This window comes from Chiloscyllium plagiosum, chromosome 19 (assembly GCF_004010195.1).
Source record: "Chiloscyllium plagiosum isolate BGI_BamShark_2017 chromosome 19, ASM401019v2, whole genome shotgun sequence".
Classification (NCBI taxonomy): Eukaryota; Metazoa; Chordata; class Chondrichthyes; order Orectolobiformes; family Hemiscylliidae; genus Chiloscyllium; species Chiloscyllium plagiosum.
Window position 1 is genome coordinate 12,121,220 of NC_057728.1, and position 20,996 is coordinate 12,142,215.

General features: G+C 40.2%; 1 protein-coding gene across 1 annotated transcript in view; it reads right to left on the reverse strand.

Moving 5' to 3' along the window:
- The window catches only part of LOC122559421 (cadherin-related family member 3-like), a 53,002-nt gene that overhangs the window by 7,064 nt on the left and 24,942 nt on the right, over positions 1-20,996 (reverse strand). Inside the window, exons 11-18 of the mRNA XM_043708869.1 lie at positions 19,048-19,146; positions 14,087-14,325; positions 11,961-12,132; positions 7,861-8,108; positions 6,138-6,313; positions 2,594-2,607; positions 2,461-2,495; positions 355-403 (exon numbers count right to left, since the gene is read on the reverse strand). Of these exons, the coding sequence (XP_043564804.1) occupies positions 355-403; positions 2,461-2,495; positions 2,594-2,607; positions 6,138-6,313; positions 7,861-8,108; positions 11,961-12,132; positions 14,087-14,325; positions 19,048-19,146 (1,032 nt within the window). The remainder of the gene's footprint in view (positions 1-354; positions 404-2,460; positions 2,496-2,593; positions 2,608-6,137; positions 6,314-7,860; positions 8,109-11,960; positions 12,133-14,086; positions 14,326-19,047; positions 19,147-20,996) is intronic.

The following is a 20,996-nucleotide window of genomic DNA, read 5'->3' on the forward strand; positions in this document are numbered from 1 at the left end:
TGTTTTGTATTTGTTGTAATATTTAAAAATCTAATTTTTCTTAATAAAAATATATTTTTTAAAAACTCATGCATTTAAATAGACCAAGCCCATACACTGCTAGCAGTCAAAAATCCAAGCTCCTAAAAAAATTATATTAATAAATATAAATACATCTTTCCTCACACCAGCCCAGCTTTGTTGCATCAACAAAGTTAGTATTCATACACTCCATCCCTTCATCCAAGTTATTAATAAAGATTGGGATAGTTGAATCCCTAACACTGGTCCCTGTGACATTCCACCAGTTACAGATTGCCAACTCAAAAATGACATATGTATAACCATGTAAAAGATAATAAAATGCATATTTACCTGGATCAACAGCTTCTCCATCAAATATTGTGTTGCGTGTAATCATTTCCTGAAACGCATAGCATATTTAGCAGGGTCACATTTTGTATTATTCTGTTCAGCTCTATGTCAGTCTTGATTTGACTAGAAGTAGGGAAGCTATTAAAATATAAGTCTGCACTTGTTACCATTTAAATTCAAAACAAAAACACTTGTGCCTTCCGTTGGATAGGCTGAAGCAAAAGTTTCTACATCAGATAATATTGTAAAAGATCAAAGCCAGACTAAAAGTTAAAATCCATGTTCCTATTCATTTACATATCTCATAATACATCTCATCAATTTGTAACAAATCATAGGTTCTCAGTTCCGACTTATGAATGAAAAAACTGTGCTTAACGTGGTCCAAAATGCATACAGGATAAACGGTCAAATTACCAATATGAGTAGGAATAGGAGTGAATTTAGAATCATAGAGCCATATAGCATAGATACAGACTCTTTGTTCCAATCAGTCCGTGCGAACGATAATCCCTCCTGCCTGTGCTTGGCCCATATTTCTCCAAACATTTCTTATTCATGTAAATTTCTTTTAAACATTGATATTATAGCCACATCCACCACTTCCTCAGGAAGTTCATCCCACACACGAATCACTCTCGGTATAAAAAAAATACCTTGCATCTTTTAAAAATCTTTCTCATCTCACCTTCCTAGTCTAGAAATCCCCCATCCTGTAGAAAAGACATCTGCCATTCACATTATCTATACCCCTCATTATTTAATAAACCTTAATATGGTCACCTCTCAACTTCCTTCGCTCCAGCCAGAAATATCCCAGCCCACATTGAGTTATGAAGACAGCTCCCCGCCTTCCACCCCCAACGATATCCTGGTAAATCTCATTAATCCTCACTAGCTTAATAATGTCTTTCTTATAACAGGGCAACCAGAACTGGACAGAGTATTCCAGAAGGCGCCTCACCAACATCCTGTACATCCTCAACATAATGTCCAAACCTCTATATTCAAAGATCTAAGCAACAAAGACAAGCATGCTAAATGCATTCTTAACCACTTTATCTATATTTGATGCAAACTTCAACGAATTATGCACCTGAACCCGTAGATCTACAACACTACCACTGGATTTGCATGGCGTATTTGCAAGGGGCTACAGATCCTTTTGGGCTGTAGGTTGATGCACTGTGGACTAAGAGCATAATCCTTCAAAAAAAATTAATTCTGCAACAAAATCTACATTGTACACCCAATTTCAGAAGACACTATTGTGCCCAGACCTTGGAAGACCATGAAAGATAAATGAGGAAGAACATTATCCATGATGCTAATTGCTTGTGTCATGACAAATATTTCTCCCTCAACCAAAACTCTGGGCACTAATGTTGATTGAAACAACTGCATTTCCCAATTTATAACAGCAATGAGTGACTGTTGGGAATGCATAATCTGTGCCATTCATACTCACTGTGCTCAAATCCCATGACTGACTCTTAAAAAAAAACGAGACAAGCGAATACTTTCTTTGAGCAGAGGAAGAACATACAGCATTCCACACATTGACAATCTGTAATAACTGCAATATTGTTTTGGGAGAATATAGAACATGAGCTCTAATTACGGACCCAATTATGAAATTAAGACAAAAATGCTCAAAGATTTTATTTTAATGCTTGTTAATATAGTAACAAAGGTAAATAAGTACAATGTCTGGCCTAATTTCATTGTCACTTGTCTGCACAGCTGCAAATACAGGAAGAGAACTGGTTTAAACTCAGATTTGTAGCGGAGCTATCTACTTGGCATTCATGGTTTATAATTCATCCAGATTTCAGAGGTGCACTGATACAGTCAGAGGTGCACTGGTACATTCACATTCCATTTGCAAGTCATGATGTTCCAGTTTCTAATTGGCATAATTGAAAATACCAATCCTCTAGAGTGGACTGACACTCACTATGATATCAAATTAGCAGTGAGAGCTCTTAAATTCCTAGAGGAGGATTGGATAAAGCAGTGTTAAGCAACATTTTTATGAAAGGTTGCACCATGTGCAAAAATTATTGTTTCAAAATCAGGAGTAGATTCTTTACTTGGGATACTTACCAAAATCACATTGTGTTGCTTCTTTGACTTGGGTTCTATATTCAACAAAGGAAAGATGAATTTATTTCATTGTAATAAGAGAAGAGTAAGCTCAGTTCACATTGAAAGATACCAAGAAAATTGGAACACCCACCTTTTTCTTCCACCCTGAAAGAAAGAAAAGGAAAAGAACATTGTTTGAATTCATATCCATCATTTGAAAAGATTTGATTCATAAAATTTTACTGTTCAGAGTCCCCATTCTATTTAATTTGACTGAGATTTAATCCAGTTTCATCTATGTACACTGATTAGTCTAAAGGTATGGTGGCACAAAGGGTATTGTACCTGCATCTGAGCCACAATTTCTGGATTTGATTTTGAATTCCCAGAGTCTGATGTCAATGAACATGCCTTCATAATGTGGCCAGGCAGGTTGGGTACAAATCCTTCCATCACATTGCCAATGGAAGGTAGGTAAGAGCAGGAGAGATTTTTGGTTAGCTACGTGATGGAAAGAATATTGGAGTCTCTACCATCGCTATCCAGATCTGCAGTATACAACATGCACGTAAAAGTGCATGCTACTGCAGCAACTCTGACTTCCCAAGTGAACTGTAATGCCCTAGTGCACTTGCTCATTTTCAAATACATTATAAGCAGGTGGTTTATTTTTGTTGAAATATTATAGGATATTTGTATCTGTTTTGGACAATACAATGGAAGGATGTGTACTTCTGATTTTTCTGTCATTGAGGAAAAATAAATTAATATCTGGATGTTGGGATGCCCCAGTATCAACAGACATTCATCATAAGCCAGTGAGTGACCATTTAACTTAGTAAAAACCAAGGCTCAATAGTCTATGAGTTAGAGGGGCTTGGGCTCCTCCTTCAGAAACTTTAGTATCCAAGCTGACACTCCATTGCAGCACTGAAGGGACTTTGTTCTGTTGATGGTTTTGTTTTTCAGAGGAGATTCTAAACTGAAGTCCTATAAAAGTCTCCACAGCACTATTTCTAAGAAGGCAGTGACATTCTGCTGGTGACAACCAACATTCATCCATGACATTACAGCCAAGAAATGGAGTGAAATAACTCCACAGAGATCACTATCCCATCACCAATTCACCCTTTATTTATACATGAAGAGTCCTTGACTCTAGTACTGAGTTTTCAAAGCCAGTTCTTTGAGTGAACAGAACCTCTGACCCTCCAGTTTATATCTGTCAGCCAGGGCTCCCTGATTGAACCAGACTAACAGTCTCAATCAGGAAACGCATATTCTATGAGATCTAGCGGGCTGATCTTATTATAATCACTACACAGAGGACTTGTTCTTTTATTGCATTCCTGTTATGTTGCGCATTAATTAATGACTGTATTCCCCTGCATTATTGTAGCTGCTGTACGTCAAAAATAATTTAGCTTGAAAAACACTTCAGTTACCCTGAAGTTGTGAAAAGTGCGATATAATTTACTTTAACAATACTTTGATTTACAAAAGAAACAAACTTTCACTTTAAGCACCCAGTATTAATGTTTCACAATTTTAGATCAAGTAAAGCCAGAATTGAATAAACAGTATTGATTTCCCTCCACTCTGTCCCAGCAAGTCTTACCTCCAACTTTAGCTGGGCACATTTCCCACACCAATGGAGTTCAGAAAATATATATATATTTTAAGTAATTGTCTCAACTGAAGCACTGCTAAATTAGAACCGTAGGACATTAGCCTGCTGTCATAATCAACTTGTTAACATGTTGAATGAAATCTCTGTAAAACCTTTGGCAGTGAAAGGAATTTGTGAAGGATCTTCATTATTCACAATATTGTTAACTTTATATCTGATTAGACTTGAGGTGATCATTTCTTTTAATAACCAGGTTCAAGAGGTCCACTACAAACACACTGACTGCCTCAGTTACCTGGACTGTACATCCTCACACTCTGCTTCCTAAAAGACTCCGTTGCATTCTCCTGGTTTCTCCACCTCTGTTGTATCAGTTCTGATGATGCTACCTTCTGCAGGGGACCCTTTTTCCTTAACCGAGGATTCCCCAGCGCCATAGTTAAAAGGGCCCTCAGCTGTGTCCGACCCTTTTCACGCAGTTCTTCGCTCACCTCTTTTCTTCCTCCTACAACACTGATAAGGCCCCCCGTCCTCACCTACTATCCCACCAGCATCTACATCTAAAGGATCATGAACCACATTTTGGTCACCTCCACTGGGAGGCCACTACCAGACACAAATTCCCCTCCCTTGTCAGCTTCTGCAGGGACCATTCCCTCTGGGACACCCTCCTCCACTCCTCCTCCACTCCCAAAACCTCCCTACACTCCCAAGGCACCTTCTCGTGCAATCACAGATGGTGTAGCACATGCCTGTTTAGATTAGATTCCCTGCAGTGTGGAAACCCTGGCCCAACAACTCCACACCAACCCTCCGAAGAGTAACCCACCCAGACCCATTTCCCTCTGACTAATGCACCTAATGCTATGGGCAATTTAACATGGCCAATTCACCTGACCTGCACATCTTTGGACTGTGGGAGGAAACCAGAGCAACCGAAGAAAACCCACGCAGACACAGGGAGAATGTGCAAACTCCACACAGACAGTCACCTGAGGCTGGAATCGAACCTGGGACCCTGATGCTGTGAGGCAGCAGTGCTAACCACTGAACCACAGTGCCTCCTCAATATCAGGGATCCAGGTACTCCTTCCAGGTGAAGCAGCAGTTTATGGGCATTCACCCATCAAGTCTACTGTATTTGCTGATCACAATGTGGTCTCCTTTACACCAGTAACTTGGATTGGGCAATTGTTTTGCAGGACACCAATGTTTTGTCCACAAAACTGATCCTGAGCTTCCCGTTCCCTGGCACTTCAACATGCCACCCTATTCCCTGGCCAACATCTCTGTCTCAGGCTTGCCACAGTGCTCTAGCGAAGCTCAGCACATGCTGGAAGAATAGCACCTTATTTTCCATTCGGGGACTTTGCAGCCTTCAGGACTCAGTATTGTATCAAATCATTTTAGGGCCTGAACACCTTCTTCTATGTCCTTTACGCATTCCCCACACCCCAAGGCCTGTCATCACATGGGCCGCTTTCAGCACAGCTATCCCAGATTTCACCTACTTATGGGGCCCATTAATAGTTTTTCTTTCTACCTGGTTACCATTATCTATCCTGTTGTCTGCCTATCTTTCTCACACTTGGGCTCCATATCTACCTGTGCTTAATCATTTACCTCTCTCAGCCCCATTTTCAGCATAAATACCACATTTTCCTCGCCACAATTAGTTTTGAAGAAGAGTCACTGAACCCAAAATGTTAACTTTGCTTTCTCTGCACAGATGCTGCCAGACCTGCTGAGTTTCTCCAGAAACTTCTGTTTTTGTTTCAGATTTCCAGCATTCTCAGTTCTTTGTTTTATTAAAGCCATTAGATAAGTTCATGCAATCTGTTTAATTTTAACCTTCTACAATTTGGAATGAAAGGTTCTTATCAATACTAGTACATGAACATGCAAAATAGTTTCACATAAACAACCTCATTTATATTAAACCCACATGAATGTAAGTAAGCAGTTGTCCAAAGATAAATCAGAAACAGATTACCAAATAATAAATAATAGAAATTTGCTTTGACTGGAATGAAATGTTTTGATGAGCACAATGATTAAAACTTACAATGACTTTTTCTCGACTTTTGATTTTGGTATAGAGCGGATGTAGTTTATATAAAGATATGCTATGTATCCCAGCATTCCAAGCAGTAATAAACAACCCAAAGTGATGATGAATGGTATGTACCAGGAGTCTGTTTGGTAGGTGTTTTGCGATAGTCTGATATAGGTTATATTGGGCTGTCAACAAGCAGAAAATAACTTGTTAGTGAGGAATAACCAATGACTTGAAATGAATGATTTATTTATTCTCTCATTGATTTTTTTTATCACTTTCAGCATACGATTATAGCTGTGGTAATTAAAATGATCATACAAATCAATGAGGTGATTGCATTCTAATATTGTTTGCTCTAATACAAAATTGTTCAACTACGCATAATGTTTAATTCAGTCTGAAGCAAAACTTAATTAATGTCTACCCCTTCTCCAACTTCAGATCATCTACCTAAACTACACTCAAAGTGCATCCTTAGCTTTGGTTGTATTTTAATCTGAGGCTATGAGCTTGATTGTTGCATGCTGTTTGGGCCCAGGAGCAGAGACAGATGTTGCGTAGACATTTAGTATCTGAAAGGGTTACCTGGCATCACAAGGTAAGCTCGCCCACTCGAATATAACAAATGTCTCTGGGTGGAGCAAGCCAGTCTTCTTGGCGTGTGTTCCAGTGTCCAGTCTTGTTCTTGTGTGCCAGTGTGTTTCAGCAGCAGTTTTAATGTGCATTGACTCTTTAGTTGAACCTGATCATATACCTCCGATGTAATGCAACTAGATGCTAAGTAATTTGTAACAACTATTAACAGTTTATTAAGATTGAGCCAACTTCTGCTGAAGACTTTATGTGGGCAAACAGGGGATCAGCAACTTAAATCAATTAGAAGGACTGATGGCAATGAATGTATGGGCATCCCAAATGGCCAACACAGCCACACACTATCGTAGTACGTTGGCAGCTCAAGGGTTATGAAATTGTGCCAGAGGGCACACAAAATAGAGCTAGTAACTTGAAGGCTGCTTTCCTGCTCCTATAAGGTGGAATGATGAGTGCGATGCTTATTGGGTAGTCAACTTATTAAAGCTAGAATTTTTCCAGCCAGCTTTCTGGAGGTCTCAGGGCTTCGTTCAGCAGCCTGGAGGTGGCTTCCTTGTGGCAGAACGGTGGGGTTGGAGGGGGGAATGTTACAATGTGCTGGGCAGGCACTTCCCCTCTCTGTTTGCCAGTGTGCAGCAGAAACTATATGCCACATGTGCACAGGTTTTTCCTCTTCACCCCATATTCAATCGTCCCACAACAATGGTGACTTGGTTGAACGAGCCACTTTTAATCTGAAATTCAAGAAGAGGTTGGAGAGAGGGTGCCCCCAGTTTGACACACCCTCACCCCTCATTTGTCTGCTCTCATAGCACCCGCTCCTTTCAGGGCCAATCAGAGGCCTTCCAATTCAAGAGATATGCCCCTGAATTGGCTATTTTGGAGAATCACAATGAGTGACCATATCCCAACCATCTTCAGGCTTTTGATTATATTTGAGCCTGACAGGAGCCCGCCTGGTAAAACTCTGCTTATTTTCACAGTGTAAAACTCATTTGGCTTTAACTCAATTGTTTCTCACTTAGCAAAAGCAAGGAATTCTGATTACTGAGCCAGAGTATTTGTTTTTAGAAAGTTTTGTTTTGACTTCAATTGAAATATCACACTGAAAAGACCTCTATTCTGGTGTACTTACAGTTGTAGTGGTTTTCTGAGTACTGGGTGTAGGGATAATAATTCTGACGTTGATCTTTACTCTCCCTGTTTGTACAATATTACTCTTTTTGCTTCCAGCCAGTAGGTTATCATCGGTTATTTGAATTAGAAGGTTATAGTTTGTGACTCTGTCAACACCGTGTGTATAATCAAAAGGTAGGGCAAGTATCAGTTTAGAGATGTTCGATCCAGCACTGGGAGACAGTCTAAAGTGGTTGTTGATATTACCTAGTACAGAAAGTAACTTGATTAAATGGCAATAAATTATGGAACAATCCTGTCTTTAAAGGTAACTTCTACATTTTAAGTTGCACATTTGTGATATCACACTCATAATAAAAATGGTTGACATCAATACTGGAAAAAACCCTAATCTTTAAACCAGAGAAATTAAGAGAGAGCTTTGCCCGTTGCTCAATAACATTAAAACCTTAACGCTTTAGAGAATCAAAATTCTGAAATAGTTGGCATAATACTACAGCATTTGAGGTGGGATTCAGTGCTCCTAACTTTGTTTTGATGTACAGATATGCAAGTATTTAATTTCAGGATTATTCTTAAAAACAATAACAGGCATTGGCTCAAAAAAGGAGTTGGAATGGAGAGGTGTTTTCACAATGAATTGATCATAACACATGTACAGGATTTGCTTATTGTATATTTTTATCTTTCCCCAGCCCTGGAATGACATGGCAACGGTGAGCCAGTTGGAGAAATTGTGTCAAGGAACATTGAGTCTAATGTTTAACTCCCGATTTGAACAGCAAGACGCGAATCTGGCTGGTGAGTAGTGGGAACCTATTTGCATGCATTAACATCTTATGTCCTAGTCTCTCCTCATTGATATGCAGTTTGCTATTCGCCCACACAATAGAGAGAAACTAGATGGAGACAATTCTCAACATGAAAGTCAGACCTGGGTACTTAGCTGCTCCTTATAAGAACATAAGAAACAGGAGCAGGAGTAGATCATCTGGCCCCTCGCCATTCAATAAGATCATGGTTGACCTTTTTGTGGACTCAGCTCCACTCACCCTCCTAATCACCATAACCCTTAATTCTTCTACTGTTCAAAGGTCTATCTATGCCTTAAAAACATGCAACAAGGTAGCTTTAATGGCTTCACTGGGCAGGGAATTCCACAGATTCACAACTCTTTGGGTGAAGAAGTTCCTCCTCAACCCAGTCCTAAATCTGCTTCTCCTTATTTTGAGGTTATGCCCTCTATTTCTTGTTTCATCTGCCAGTGGAAACAACTTCCCTGCTTCTATCTTATCTATTCCCTTCATAACTTTTATGTTTCTATAAGATCCTTCTTCATTCTTCTAAAATCCAAAGAGTTTAGTCCCAGTCTACTCAATCACTGCTCATAAGCCAACCTTCTCAACTCTGGAATCAACCTCATGAACCACCTTTGCACCCCCTCCAGAGTCTTCTCAAGTAGGGAGACCAAAACTGTACACACATCCACACTCTATACACACATGAGTATGCCTCATCCACACTCTATACAGCTCCAGATTGTCACTAGCCTCCATCATGGCCAGCAGTCCCCAACATCTCAAGGCATGCTGTCATGCCTCACTGGGTTAGCAGACTAAACGTAACAATGTAAAGTGGCAATACATCTATGATTGTGAGATTCTATGTCAAAACAAGAGTCACCTGTGCCACCTATGTGTCCTTGGAAGCAGTTCCTGTTTCTTCCCCTCTCACCAGATGTACTGTGAAGGGCTCCATTTTGATTGCATTAATCTGGATAAAACTAGAATAAAAATCTGCATCTTCAACCTCCAAAGATAACTCGTTGATTATATTTCCATTTCAGTTCCAGTATCAGATATCATTCTTAATAACCCGGGATCAAAAATAGTCCAGGTGACCATGCTATCTCTATCCCTGCCAGTAGATCACAAAGGATCAGTTACAACCATAACTATTCCCCTCCTGACACAGTCCCTTGGTATTGTGGGATCTACACTTGATTTAACAGCCACAGGTTTGATTGAACATAATTATTTACAAAGAATTCAAGAAAGGACATGCTGCCGTCTGAGGGAACTGTGACAGGGTTTATTGAATCTGAATATTGTTAGAAGCTTTATTTTTAAATTTGTTCACAAGATGGGGGTGTCACTGACTGGTCAGCATTTATTACCCATCCCTAATGGTCCAGACTGCAGTTAAGAGTCACCCACATTGCTATGTGTCTGGAGTCACAAGTAGGCCAGATCAGGAAAGGATGGCAGATATCCTTCCCTCTAGTACATGAGTGAACCAGATTATTTTTTAATGAGAATTGACAATGATTTCAGCATCTTCATTACGGCAGCTCTTTATTCCAGATTCAAACTCAAACTCCACCTACTGCCCTGGTGGGATTCAAACCCTGAATGTTAGCCAGGAATTCTGGATTTCAGGTCCAGTGATGTTACTAATACTCCATTCCACCCCACCTTGATGGATGGACTATGGGAATTGGAAAATGGAATGTTTGGAAAAAAGATTTACCATGTGACATCTTGGAACTCAAAAGTCAAAAAGGACTGAAGGTTGTCTGCTCTTAACAGGAAGCAGAGTGACTTTGGGAGAAAAAAACTTTTAAAAAGAGCTTTTAGATTGCATTGTGCTCTATAATTTCCAGACAAACTGTGTTTTCCAGTAAACAGGGTTTGGGCAGTTGGAAAAATATTTCCAAGTTGAAAATAGCAAATTCTGCCTCTCCTCCTCTTACACCCACCCCCTGTCCTGAAGGAGGGTTACACCTGAAACGTTTACTTCACCACTTCCTGATGCTGCCTGGCTTGTTGTGTTCTTCCAGCCTCCTGCTTGTCTCTCCTGAGAAGTAACAGATCAAGAGTTCTGACTGATTCTCTTCTGAATCTAAAATCTGGTCTGCAGATCATCTGCCATTTTGAGGCTATCAGCAACTTAATCTTGTCAACAGGAAACCAAAGGAACTATAAAAAAATCAACCCAGTCTACCTTTTATTAGTTTGGACTCTTGATTCAGAAGGGTGTTTACTTATTAATTTTTCAAACACATTATACTCTGCAGAGCTGTGTGATCTCATCCTATCTGTATATGAATGTGTGTGTGGTAGGATTAACAGATATAATTCTCTACTGTATACTAGTCATTGATCCATCTTGTTACTTGTTCATACAATAAGCTTAATTGTTAAACTCACTTTTTTTATTATTGAGGAAATCTGGTGAAAGCTTCTTTTTTCCAGATAACAGCCATAAATGCTTTGGTTGTTTTGGTGATAAAGCAAGACATTTAAACTTTTGGTACAGCTCAGAGGTTTGATTTCTAGTAGACTTCCCCTTTCTGCATAACACTATAATTGAGGTTGGTAAGAAATTAACACCTTACCTGAAGCCCCATGGAACAGGGTTCCACATCTTTATGATGCGGCTGTATGCTCTATAGTCAGTTTCCAACTCTCAGCTCTCAAAGTACAGGATTTAAAACAAAAGCTGCCGAATTTCAACTGGGCGATTAGGCCAGCACTGTGGCTCAATGGTTAGACCCAGGTTCAGTTCCAGCCTCAGGTAATTGCCTGGGCGGAGTTTGCTCGTTCTCCTCGTGTCTGTGTGGGTACCCACTGTGTGCTCTGGTTTACTCCCACAGGTCAAAGAAGTGTAGGCTAGGTGGATTGGCCATGCTAAAATTGCCCCATAGTGTCCAGGAACATTCAGAATAGGTGGATAGCTACAGTGAATGCAGGGTAATGGGGATAGGGTGGAGAGTTGGTTCAGACTCAATGGGCCAATGAGGTAATGGGGATAGGGTGGAGAGTTGGTTCAGACTCAATGGACCAAATAGCCTCCATCTGTACTGCAGGGATTCTATGACTTTCTGGTTCTACTGATATCCCACCAACTATTTAATCCTGCTAAATGTCTGTGGAGATCTACACACGTTTTCTTTCTTCCTGCAATACAATAAATGAAAGGAAATAGGAACAGAGAGACACATATATGGAAAAAGTGAAACCGTACAGGCAGGCATACCTTGAAGGGACCGCCCCAAATAAAACCAGAATGATTCAATCAGACAATTCATTTACATACCTGAAGTTATGAAGTAACGGAAAGACTGAGGGGAGGAATCCTGGTCTGTACAGGCCAAATGAAACCCTTGAATGTTTGTGCCCACAGCAGTGTCATCGAGAATCATCAGAGAATAAAACTTTGGAAGACAGTCAGGTGGTTTATCATTGGCCGGAAGAATATTAACTGTGACCTAGAACACAACGGCATTTAATTAACTTACTGAAATTCCTCAACCTCAGTCCAATAGCTTTCAGATAGGAAGGAGACCAGAATTGCACGCAATATTCCAACCAACCAAAAACCTATCAGCTATCAAATTCTATTCACCAACCATCAACATGGCTGTTTGAACTTAGATCATTAATACCTCACCAAAGTAACTCCTGACTTTGTCCTCTTCCATTCTCTACCATGTAAAGAATCATGGCCTTGCAATCAGGACTTGCAACGCTCCCTGAACATCTGTTGTTTTTTTAAAAGGGATGTCTCCTGTTCAAGAAAGTAGGCCAAAACAGCTCCTGTACTACTGCCCAGTCAAGATTCGCCAACTCAATACAGGGCAGCGATCAAACCTGGGCCATTCCACAATGACTCATTAATTCAGGAAAATATAACTTCCTCTATTTCTTAAATTATAAAATGGAACTCTTTTGATGAGGCAGACTGCAGTCAAAAGTTCAATTCAAATTTGAACAGGCAGTTATGTGGGGGTTCTATGTTAAACCACTCCTTCACAATCCTTTTACAATGTGAACTTGTTTCACATTTAGAAAATGACCATGATTCCTTCTGTGTGAGAGCTGTGAAGGGGGTGTTGGCCAGCTGGGAGTTAGCTAGGACTGAAATGGGCGGGTAGTGGGGTGGAGAATGCTTTGAAGCAAAAAGTTGAATGTTTAACTTCAAGGATTTCTAACAAGCTCCTTTCTTATTGACTTCTTTTGGAGCAGGGCTCCAGGTTGTGAAAACACAGTTCAACCGCACCCACTGAAAAAAACATGAAAATTTAGAAGGGCCTAACTATCTTTACTCCACAGTTGGGTTTACACTTCCTTTGAATTTTATGCAATTTCTCTGCCATAGTTACAATAATTTGGACTGGGATGTACAAAGTTAAAAATCACACAACACCAGGTTATAGTCCAACAGGTTTATTTGGAAACACTAGCTTGAAGGAGCAATGCTCTGAAAGCTTGTACTTCCAAATAAACCTGTTGGACTATAACCAGGTGTTGTGTGATTTTTAACATAGTTATGGTGGGCAGATCTCGCAAAAATTAAACCCAAACATTAAATTGGTGGATTGCTTTTCCTTCTTTGAGCATTTAATTACTTTGCATAATGGAGGTGTAATCTGTTGAGACTTGATATAAGTGGAGTTTGTGGCCTATTACTTTAACCAAATGTTAACTGAATAGGATTTACCACTCATCAGTTAATGATTCAGGTCAGTTCTGAATGAAAGAATTTGCATGTACATACACTTTTCACAACCTCGGAGTGTTCCATAGTGCTTTATAGTCAATCAAGTACTTTCAGAATGTGGTCACAGTTGTAAACGTAGCAGCCAATGTGCACATAGCAAGTTCTCAACAATAGCAATGAATAGTGCTTATTGGTGAATAAAAGACCAAGGAAATCTTACAAAAATGCAAAGGGCTGCAGGTTGAGGGGGAGGTTGGAAATTATTCATCAGCATCATTTTTTACAGGCATCTGGAAATTATGCTGTTGGGAAGTGATTTGGTTAACCATCCTCCTCCAGTATTGCAGCATTCTGGCTCCATCATCTCTCAATCTGGCCAAACTTCAAGAATGTGAATTGCAACTAGGCCAAGAAAATTCCTGTATTGTATTAAACTTAACTTGCACAATTAATGCCTCCACAATGTCAGCCAATGTCAACAAGCGAGTTACTGATCCATACAGTTATAGAACTGACTGCCTTTTGGTGCCAGTGAACATTGAAAACCTACCAGTGAAACTTTAGAAAAACTATATTTATAGTGTTGAATATTTGAGTGTTGGATTAATTTTCTTGTTGAATCAAAGCAGTGACCCCTGCCCACCTAGTTTAATCGTTATTTAATGTTTTTACTGCAATGAGATTTGCAAGTGGACTAACCTTCAGCATTACAAACCACTTACAGTAGCTGTAGCAGCCTTTGGATCATTGGAGTCTTTATCAACAGCTTGTACTGTCAGAAGGTACTGTGCAGTTTGCTCATACTCTGGTTGAGCCACAAGGTGTAGTTCCCCTGAGGCTGGGTTCATCCAAAATAATTGACTATAGCCTAGAGTGCTTCCCCCTCCTACAAGTGAATAAATAAGTTCAAGGCTTGGAAGATCTTTGTCCTCTGCAAGCACTTGTCCAATCTTTGTTCCCACTGGAAAGCAATGAACAGAAAAAGTTATTAGTATTTTACATTGTATGTTATTATTTCTTCATTCAATTGCAGATATCTCTAAACTTCTTCCAGCTCGCAACGGGAATCTCTTGTTACTATAACCTCCCTCTTCTTCTTCAACAAGCATTTTAAACCTACTTTTATGAACAAGATTTTGATCACCTAATGTAATACTTCTTTATTTAACTTTCTACCAATGTTTTAGAAGTTTGAACCTTTGAAGGACATTGTGACATTTCACTACCATTAAAAGGTACTATATGAATACAAATCATAGTTGCCCATGGTTGCCCTCAGACAGCACCTTCCAAACCAACAACCACTTCCACCTAGAAGCACAAGGGCAGCAAATACATGGGAACATCACCACCTTCAAGTTCCCTTTCAGGCCACTCACCATCCTGACTTTGAAATATATCACAGCTCCATCACTGTCGCTGCGTCGTAATCCTGAAATTTCCTTCCTAATGGCATTGTGGGTCAATAAATGCTGACCAGCCAGCGATGCGCACATCCCACAAACGAGTAAAGAAAAAATTCAGACCAGCAGTGTTTCTCTAATGGTTAATGATGTCCTTGGAAAACATAGATTGCTTCAAAAGCAAAATCATGCAATTTCCTTTTCTTTTTTGCTGGTGAAGATTTTCCCAACAGTGCATGTTTTTAGTCTTTCACTATTTAAGAATCTTCCCATTATTTATCATACTGATGTAATACATTGTGTATGCCAGACCCTCTGACAATTTTTATTGATAGATATCTATGCTCATAATTTTCCCATTTCCTCATGAGAACACAGTACAATCTTACAAAAGCAAAACCTTATGAATGGTGGAAGACGGAAAGAAAATTTTGGAAAATTTCAGCAGGTGTGGCAATTCTCCTACTTTCCAATGTTGCAAATGGAAAATATTGTATACAGTATTCCCTGGATGGCGAGTCCCTGCTGGTTGGACACCTGTGGTAGCAGCATGAGGCCCTTAAGTGACCACTTTATTGCCTCAATTGACCTCTGGGAGGCAAGGCCACCTCCAACCCTGTCCTCTCTGAACCTGTTCTAAGTAAGAGGAGATAACATTGGGATTTCCTTCCACGTGTTCACAAGGTACCTTACCTCTGAACTTGTTGGGGTGGGGGGGAAGGCATTAAATCTCACCCATTAGCTCTGTAACACCATGGAGAATGAAAGGAATATGCTTTTTATTTAATATTGCTTGCAGGTCATTAATTTTGAAGTGTTGTGGTGAATATATTTATTTCAAGTTTTGTGGACATACTTGGAGAGATTTCTTCAAAATAAATCATTGAAAGTTCACTTTGGAGAGTTTTTTTTAACATGGACTCCTGGAAATCATGTGACTAGTGTTTTGCTGTAGACCATGCTTGGACAGATTGAATAGTGACTGGCTTGAAGAGGTTCTTGCTTTATCTAGTCTTCACTTGGCAGAAAGCTTGCTAAGAACAAGCTTCCAAGCTGATGTCCTCACTTCTGAAAAGAGAAATCTACTTGTTCTTTAGCAAGTGTGATTTAAAGAACATATCTAATTGTATTCCTTGAGCCAACTTGTCTGCAAGACTTCAGAGACAGTGGCTGCAGTATTGGTGTCTGCCACATGTGCCAGAACATCAGAACTTCAGATTCTCAAACATCCTGCATTTTATCCTTTTGCCTTCAAGAATAACTGAATGCCAAAGTGTTGTTATTCATGAAAGTTAATGTTTACAGAAAAACACGTTTTCTTCACCCCTCTTGTCCTGAAAAAAGACAGAGAGAGAGAGTGTGTGTGTGCGCGCGCACACCCTTTGGAGATGTTTAAAGGGATAAGCATTTATACTTCTATGTTACTTATATGTTAACCACTTGTTGCAACTTTATTTAACAAGATTTATTCTGATAATAAACCAGCAATTACATTTATTAAGAGACCCGGTTGAGATATCAGGTTTTAAACAAGATCTAAGGTTTAAGGTGGCACAGTGGCTCAGGGACCTGAGTTTGATTTCACAGGTGACAGTCTGTGTGAAGTTTATGCATTCTCTCCATGTTTGCGTGGGTTTCCTCTGGGTGCTCCAGTTCCCTCCCACAATCCAAAAATGTGCAGGTTGGGTGTATTAGCCATGGGAATTGCAGGGTTACAGGGATAGGGTAAGGGGGTGGGTCTGGGTGGGATGGTCTGTGGAATATCTGTGTGGACTCAATGGGCTGAATGGCCTGCTTCCACACCATAGGGATTCTATAAGGTTTTACATAGATAAGGCATTTAATTTTACATTTTGGTAACTAAGCAAAGTATTTTGTTTTATGTTGTGACCTGTGGTGTGCCTCCCCTCATCCAGTCATAACAGATACCACAGATTTCCATCATTTTCTTTTTTAATTTGTGCAACATTACAACAGTCCATACTATAATGTAACATCATGGTGGTGAAATCTGTTCCATCTTGTATGATTCCCATTTCTTCATTGTTAAAATTAATGGTATTGTATTGTTCTGATGCCTTGCCAAATAGCATTGCAGGTTTGTCACATGCAATTTAACTATCAAACTTTATTTAATACCACTCCCATGAAAATTCTTGGGATATTTTACCATGGATGAGACACTGTATAAATGCAAGTTGGTATTGCTAATAAATTAGTTGGATTTGGTGGTTTTGTTTTGCAACCAATTAAATAGACCTAAGTCAATTGGTAGTTTATAATGAATATGAAGATTAGGGAGACATTCTTCATTTCTAAAATTAAATTGTTAGAATGTAGAGGGAATGTGGAGGAAATCTTACTTCTTGTAATTAAATTATTTAAAATGAGCTGCTAAATAATATACAGTTGCAAACTGTTGGATCAATATTTGATTCAGGACTGAATCAGGTGACTTTGAAAATGCAGAAAAAGGTCACGCGACTCAATGTTAATTTGTTTAATCTGTCTACAGATGCTGCCAGACCTGCTGAGTTGCTCCATCATTTCCTAGTTTTGTCTCTTAAATGTTTAGGCTGGATCCAATGAGGGAATAAATAATGAAAACACCAAATACTGGCGATCACAGCGGTCAGACAGCATCCGTGCAGAAACAGCAAGCTAACATTTCAAGTCTGGATGTCTCTTTGTCAGAGCTGACAGGAAGTGTGGAGGAGGCAGCATTTATGATGTAGTTGGGGAAGGGGGTTTGTGGTGGTGGTGGGTGTAGAGTGCTGGTGGAGGAAAGATGTTGATAATTCATCTTAAGTGATCAGAATGTGATGATGACAGAACAATGGCGTGTCTAACAGCCAGACTGGAAAGAGAAGACAGTCCCACTGAGGTGGGGGGAATGGAGATTGGACATGGTGACAGAGAATGTAACAAATAAAGCTAAAAGAAAGGGAAGAAATGGGAGTTGGTTCACAATGTGAAGGTGTTGAACTCAGTATTAAGTCCAGAAGGCTGTTAAAGTGCCTAGTCTGAAGATGAGATGTTGTTCCTCCAGTTTGCTCTATGATTCACTGGAACTCTGCAGTATGCTGAGGACAGACAGTGGGCATGATAGCAGGACTCTGTGTTAAAATGACCAGCTACGGGAAGGTCAGGATGCTGCTTGCGCACAGACCGGAGGTGTTCTGCAAAGTGGTCCCCAGTCTGCTTTTGGTTTCTCCAATGTAGAGTATGCCACATTAAGTGCAGTGAATACAGTACACAAGATTGGAGGAGGTGCAGGTGAAATGTTGCTTTACCTGGAAAGGCTGTTTCGGGCCTGGGATGTTAAGCAAGGAGGAGTTAAAGGGGCAGGCGTTGTATCTTCTGCGGTTACATGGGAAAGTGCTGTGGGAAGGAGGGATGTTGATGGTCGTGGAATGGACTGGAGGATAACTAAGATGGTTTTTCTTGTATTCTGTCTCTTAGCTATTGGTTGCAAAGCATAAGTGGACCATGTGCTCACAGTGAATACTTTCCTACTAAGTCATTGTTGACCACATCTAGTCTTCTGTATAAGGACAAATTTGTCTGAATGACACTGGTAAGAGGGCCAAAATTAACTACAAGTAACTTGGATGGAGCATTTTTTTAGAATGGTTGAACTGTCTGGGAAATATCAATATAACAACAGCACAGGGGTTGCATTGGAACAGTTCATATCTGATTGCTTAATTCTGTTTCCTCCTTTGCCACATCATTACCACAATGAATTTTACAGACTATGTTGACTCATTGACATAGCCCTGTCCCATGCATAAGATCAGAGAAAGCAAGTTTATAGCATTAATGCCTGAATAGATGTAAATTCTATCTGCAGCACTCACTATTACTTAAAATTAATATTGAATTTAATAATTTACTTAAATAGCTTTTTCTCCTTACTGAGACCTCCACACTCTATATATCTTTGGATGTTTTTGCTAATACCATCAGAATGTTAATTGAAGACAAAAATTTTTAGAATTGAATTTTCATAGACATAACTTAATGAGCGTAAGTAATGGCTTGATAGTGCCAACTTCAGTTTTTAGTTTTAAAATCACTAAGGTACATAAGGGCCTGAAGCAGGAAGATAGCTTATATTCTGTTCCTCAGGCCCTGATTAGTGTCAGATAACTTCCCACTTGATATACACCAGTTTTAATCATCAAGCTGGAGAAACATGCACCTACATGCACCTTAATTCATAAAATAAGGAATAGAATGGGAATGTTTTGACCTCAGTGCCATTGATGTCTACTTACTTTCACTGAATTCGGATATGTTGAAAGTGTAAGATGTCTGGGTGAATGAAGGATTAAATTCATTGACTGGTATGACTGTGACATATACAGTCACTGTATCTAAGTGTGATAAAGTAGACATAGAAAACAGTTAAATGATTAAGAATTTCTTATGCAGTATTTCACATCAAACATGAACACATAACTGTATTCAATCAGAATATACTGTTTTTCCCATAATCCAGATGAATTAGTGAATATCTGTCTTCAATTTTGTCAATGCCGTACCATTTACTTCTTTGACTGATATACCTGGAAATCCTAGAAGGCTCAAACTCTGAAATTTCCTGAAACTGGCAATCTCAATGCCTGGTACCTCCTCACTTCATGCTGCCTGCTGTTCTAAATGATTTTGGTCTCCAATCATTACCAAATGCACTACTGATTAACTGGTTGCCTGACTGGGGAAGAGACAGTGACAATGGCTCACACCATTTCAGTTAAGGCATTCAAGAGGGCATTGTCTGGTTAACTGGATAGAAATGGTGTGAGGGCTCTTGTGGTGTAATGGTAGTGTTCCTACCTCTGAGCTAAGAAGCCTGGTTTCAAGTTCCTCCTGCTCTGGATGTGTGTAATAACATTGCTGATCAGGTTGATTAGGGATTCTCTAGAAATGGTGTGCAGGGTTATGAGGAGAAGGCTGGAGATAGGCACTCGGTAATAGAACTAATGTGGGCACGAGGAGCTGAATGGCTTCGTTTTGTGCCTTAACAGTTCTGTGATTTTAAAGTAAGCTTGCTCTTCTTAAAGCTGATTTGCACCTCTTAAAGGAGAGATACTTTGTGGCAGGTGCTGGGAGTTCTGTGGGAGACAAATATTATCACGGAAATACAGAAAAGTGGCACAATGTGGGAGGGAGGATCTCTGCGGTTTCTAGATGATGCGGTGGAAGCCCTGCTGAAAGGAGAACAAATGTCCTGGTCCCACAACAGGCCATTCAGATGCATGCCAGGAGGAGAAAGCAACTGTGGTGGTCAATACCGGAAGTTGAACCCCAAGACCTGGATGCATAGAGCAATGAGCTGCAATGCCCTACCCTACCAACTGGCCTCAGACACTGTTCATCACGGGACTCCCATTACTCTCACTTACCATTACATCTGATAACATAAGTTTCATTGTGCCATCACTTAGGGTCAAGACTGGTGCAGTTGCCAATGCTCTGGCTGGCAAGATCATGCCCAGGTCCTGCTGTAGAAGGTATAGCTAAGAGCTTCGGTGGGTCACCGCCAGAAGAATGCTGTAGCATGCATACAATGAAATGCTCAGTGCATTGACAGACCTTCCAGAAATACCCGCAGAAAGCATGTGGAGTAGGCCAGCACGAAGTGGCACAACCTTTGGGCAGAGCCTGGAGGCCAATTGTCCAGCATGAAGGTGGTGGAAACTCCACTTTTATTCTTTCAAACCTGACATCATTTGATGGGGCGGGGGGGGGGGGGTCAACTCTTTGTTTTCCATTGCAGCTACCACAGGAGTCACCCAATTTCCACGTGTTCAAGCGCAAGCTGAGATTGACATTGTATAAGCTCCGAGTGCTGCCATTATTCTGGGGGAAACCAGTCTGCAGGGTGTAAGGCATTACAGCCATTCTTCAGATTGAAGCATTACCCCAGAGGAGCGGTAGCGACTTCATGGAACACAAGCCTCTCTCAGGATTAGGTTAAAACTCACACAACACCAGGTTATAGTCTAACAGGTTTAATTGGAAGCACACTAGCTTTCTCAGGATGACAGCATTTGCCAATCATCACTCCAACAGGACCCTTGCACTACTCAGCCAGCAAGCACACTGTGTCTGCCCATGCTGAGGTGGTGCATTCAGAAATTTCAGAGCAGCTTGCTCTGTAGGGCCCTCTCCTGTCTCCCACTGAGATAACATTGCATAGGGGCACTAGGAGAGGCAAAAG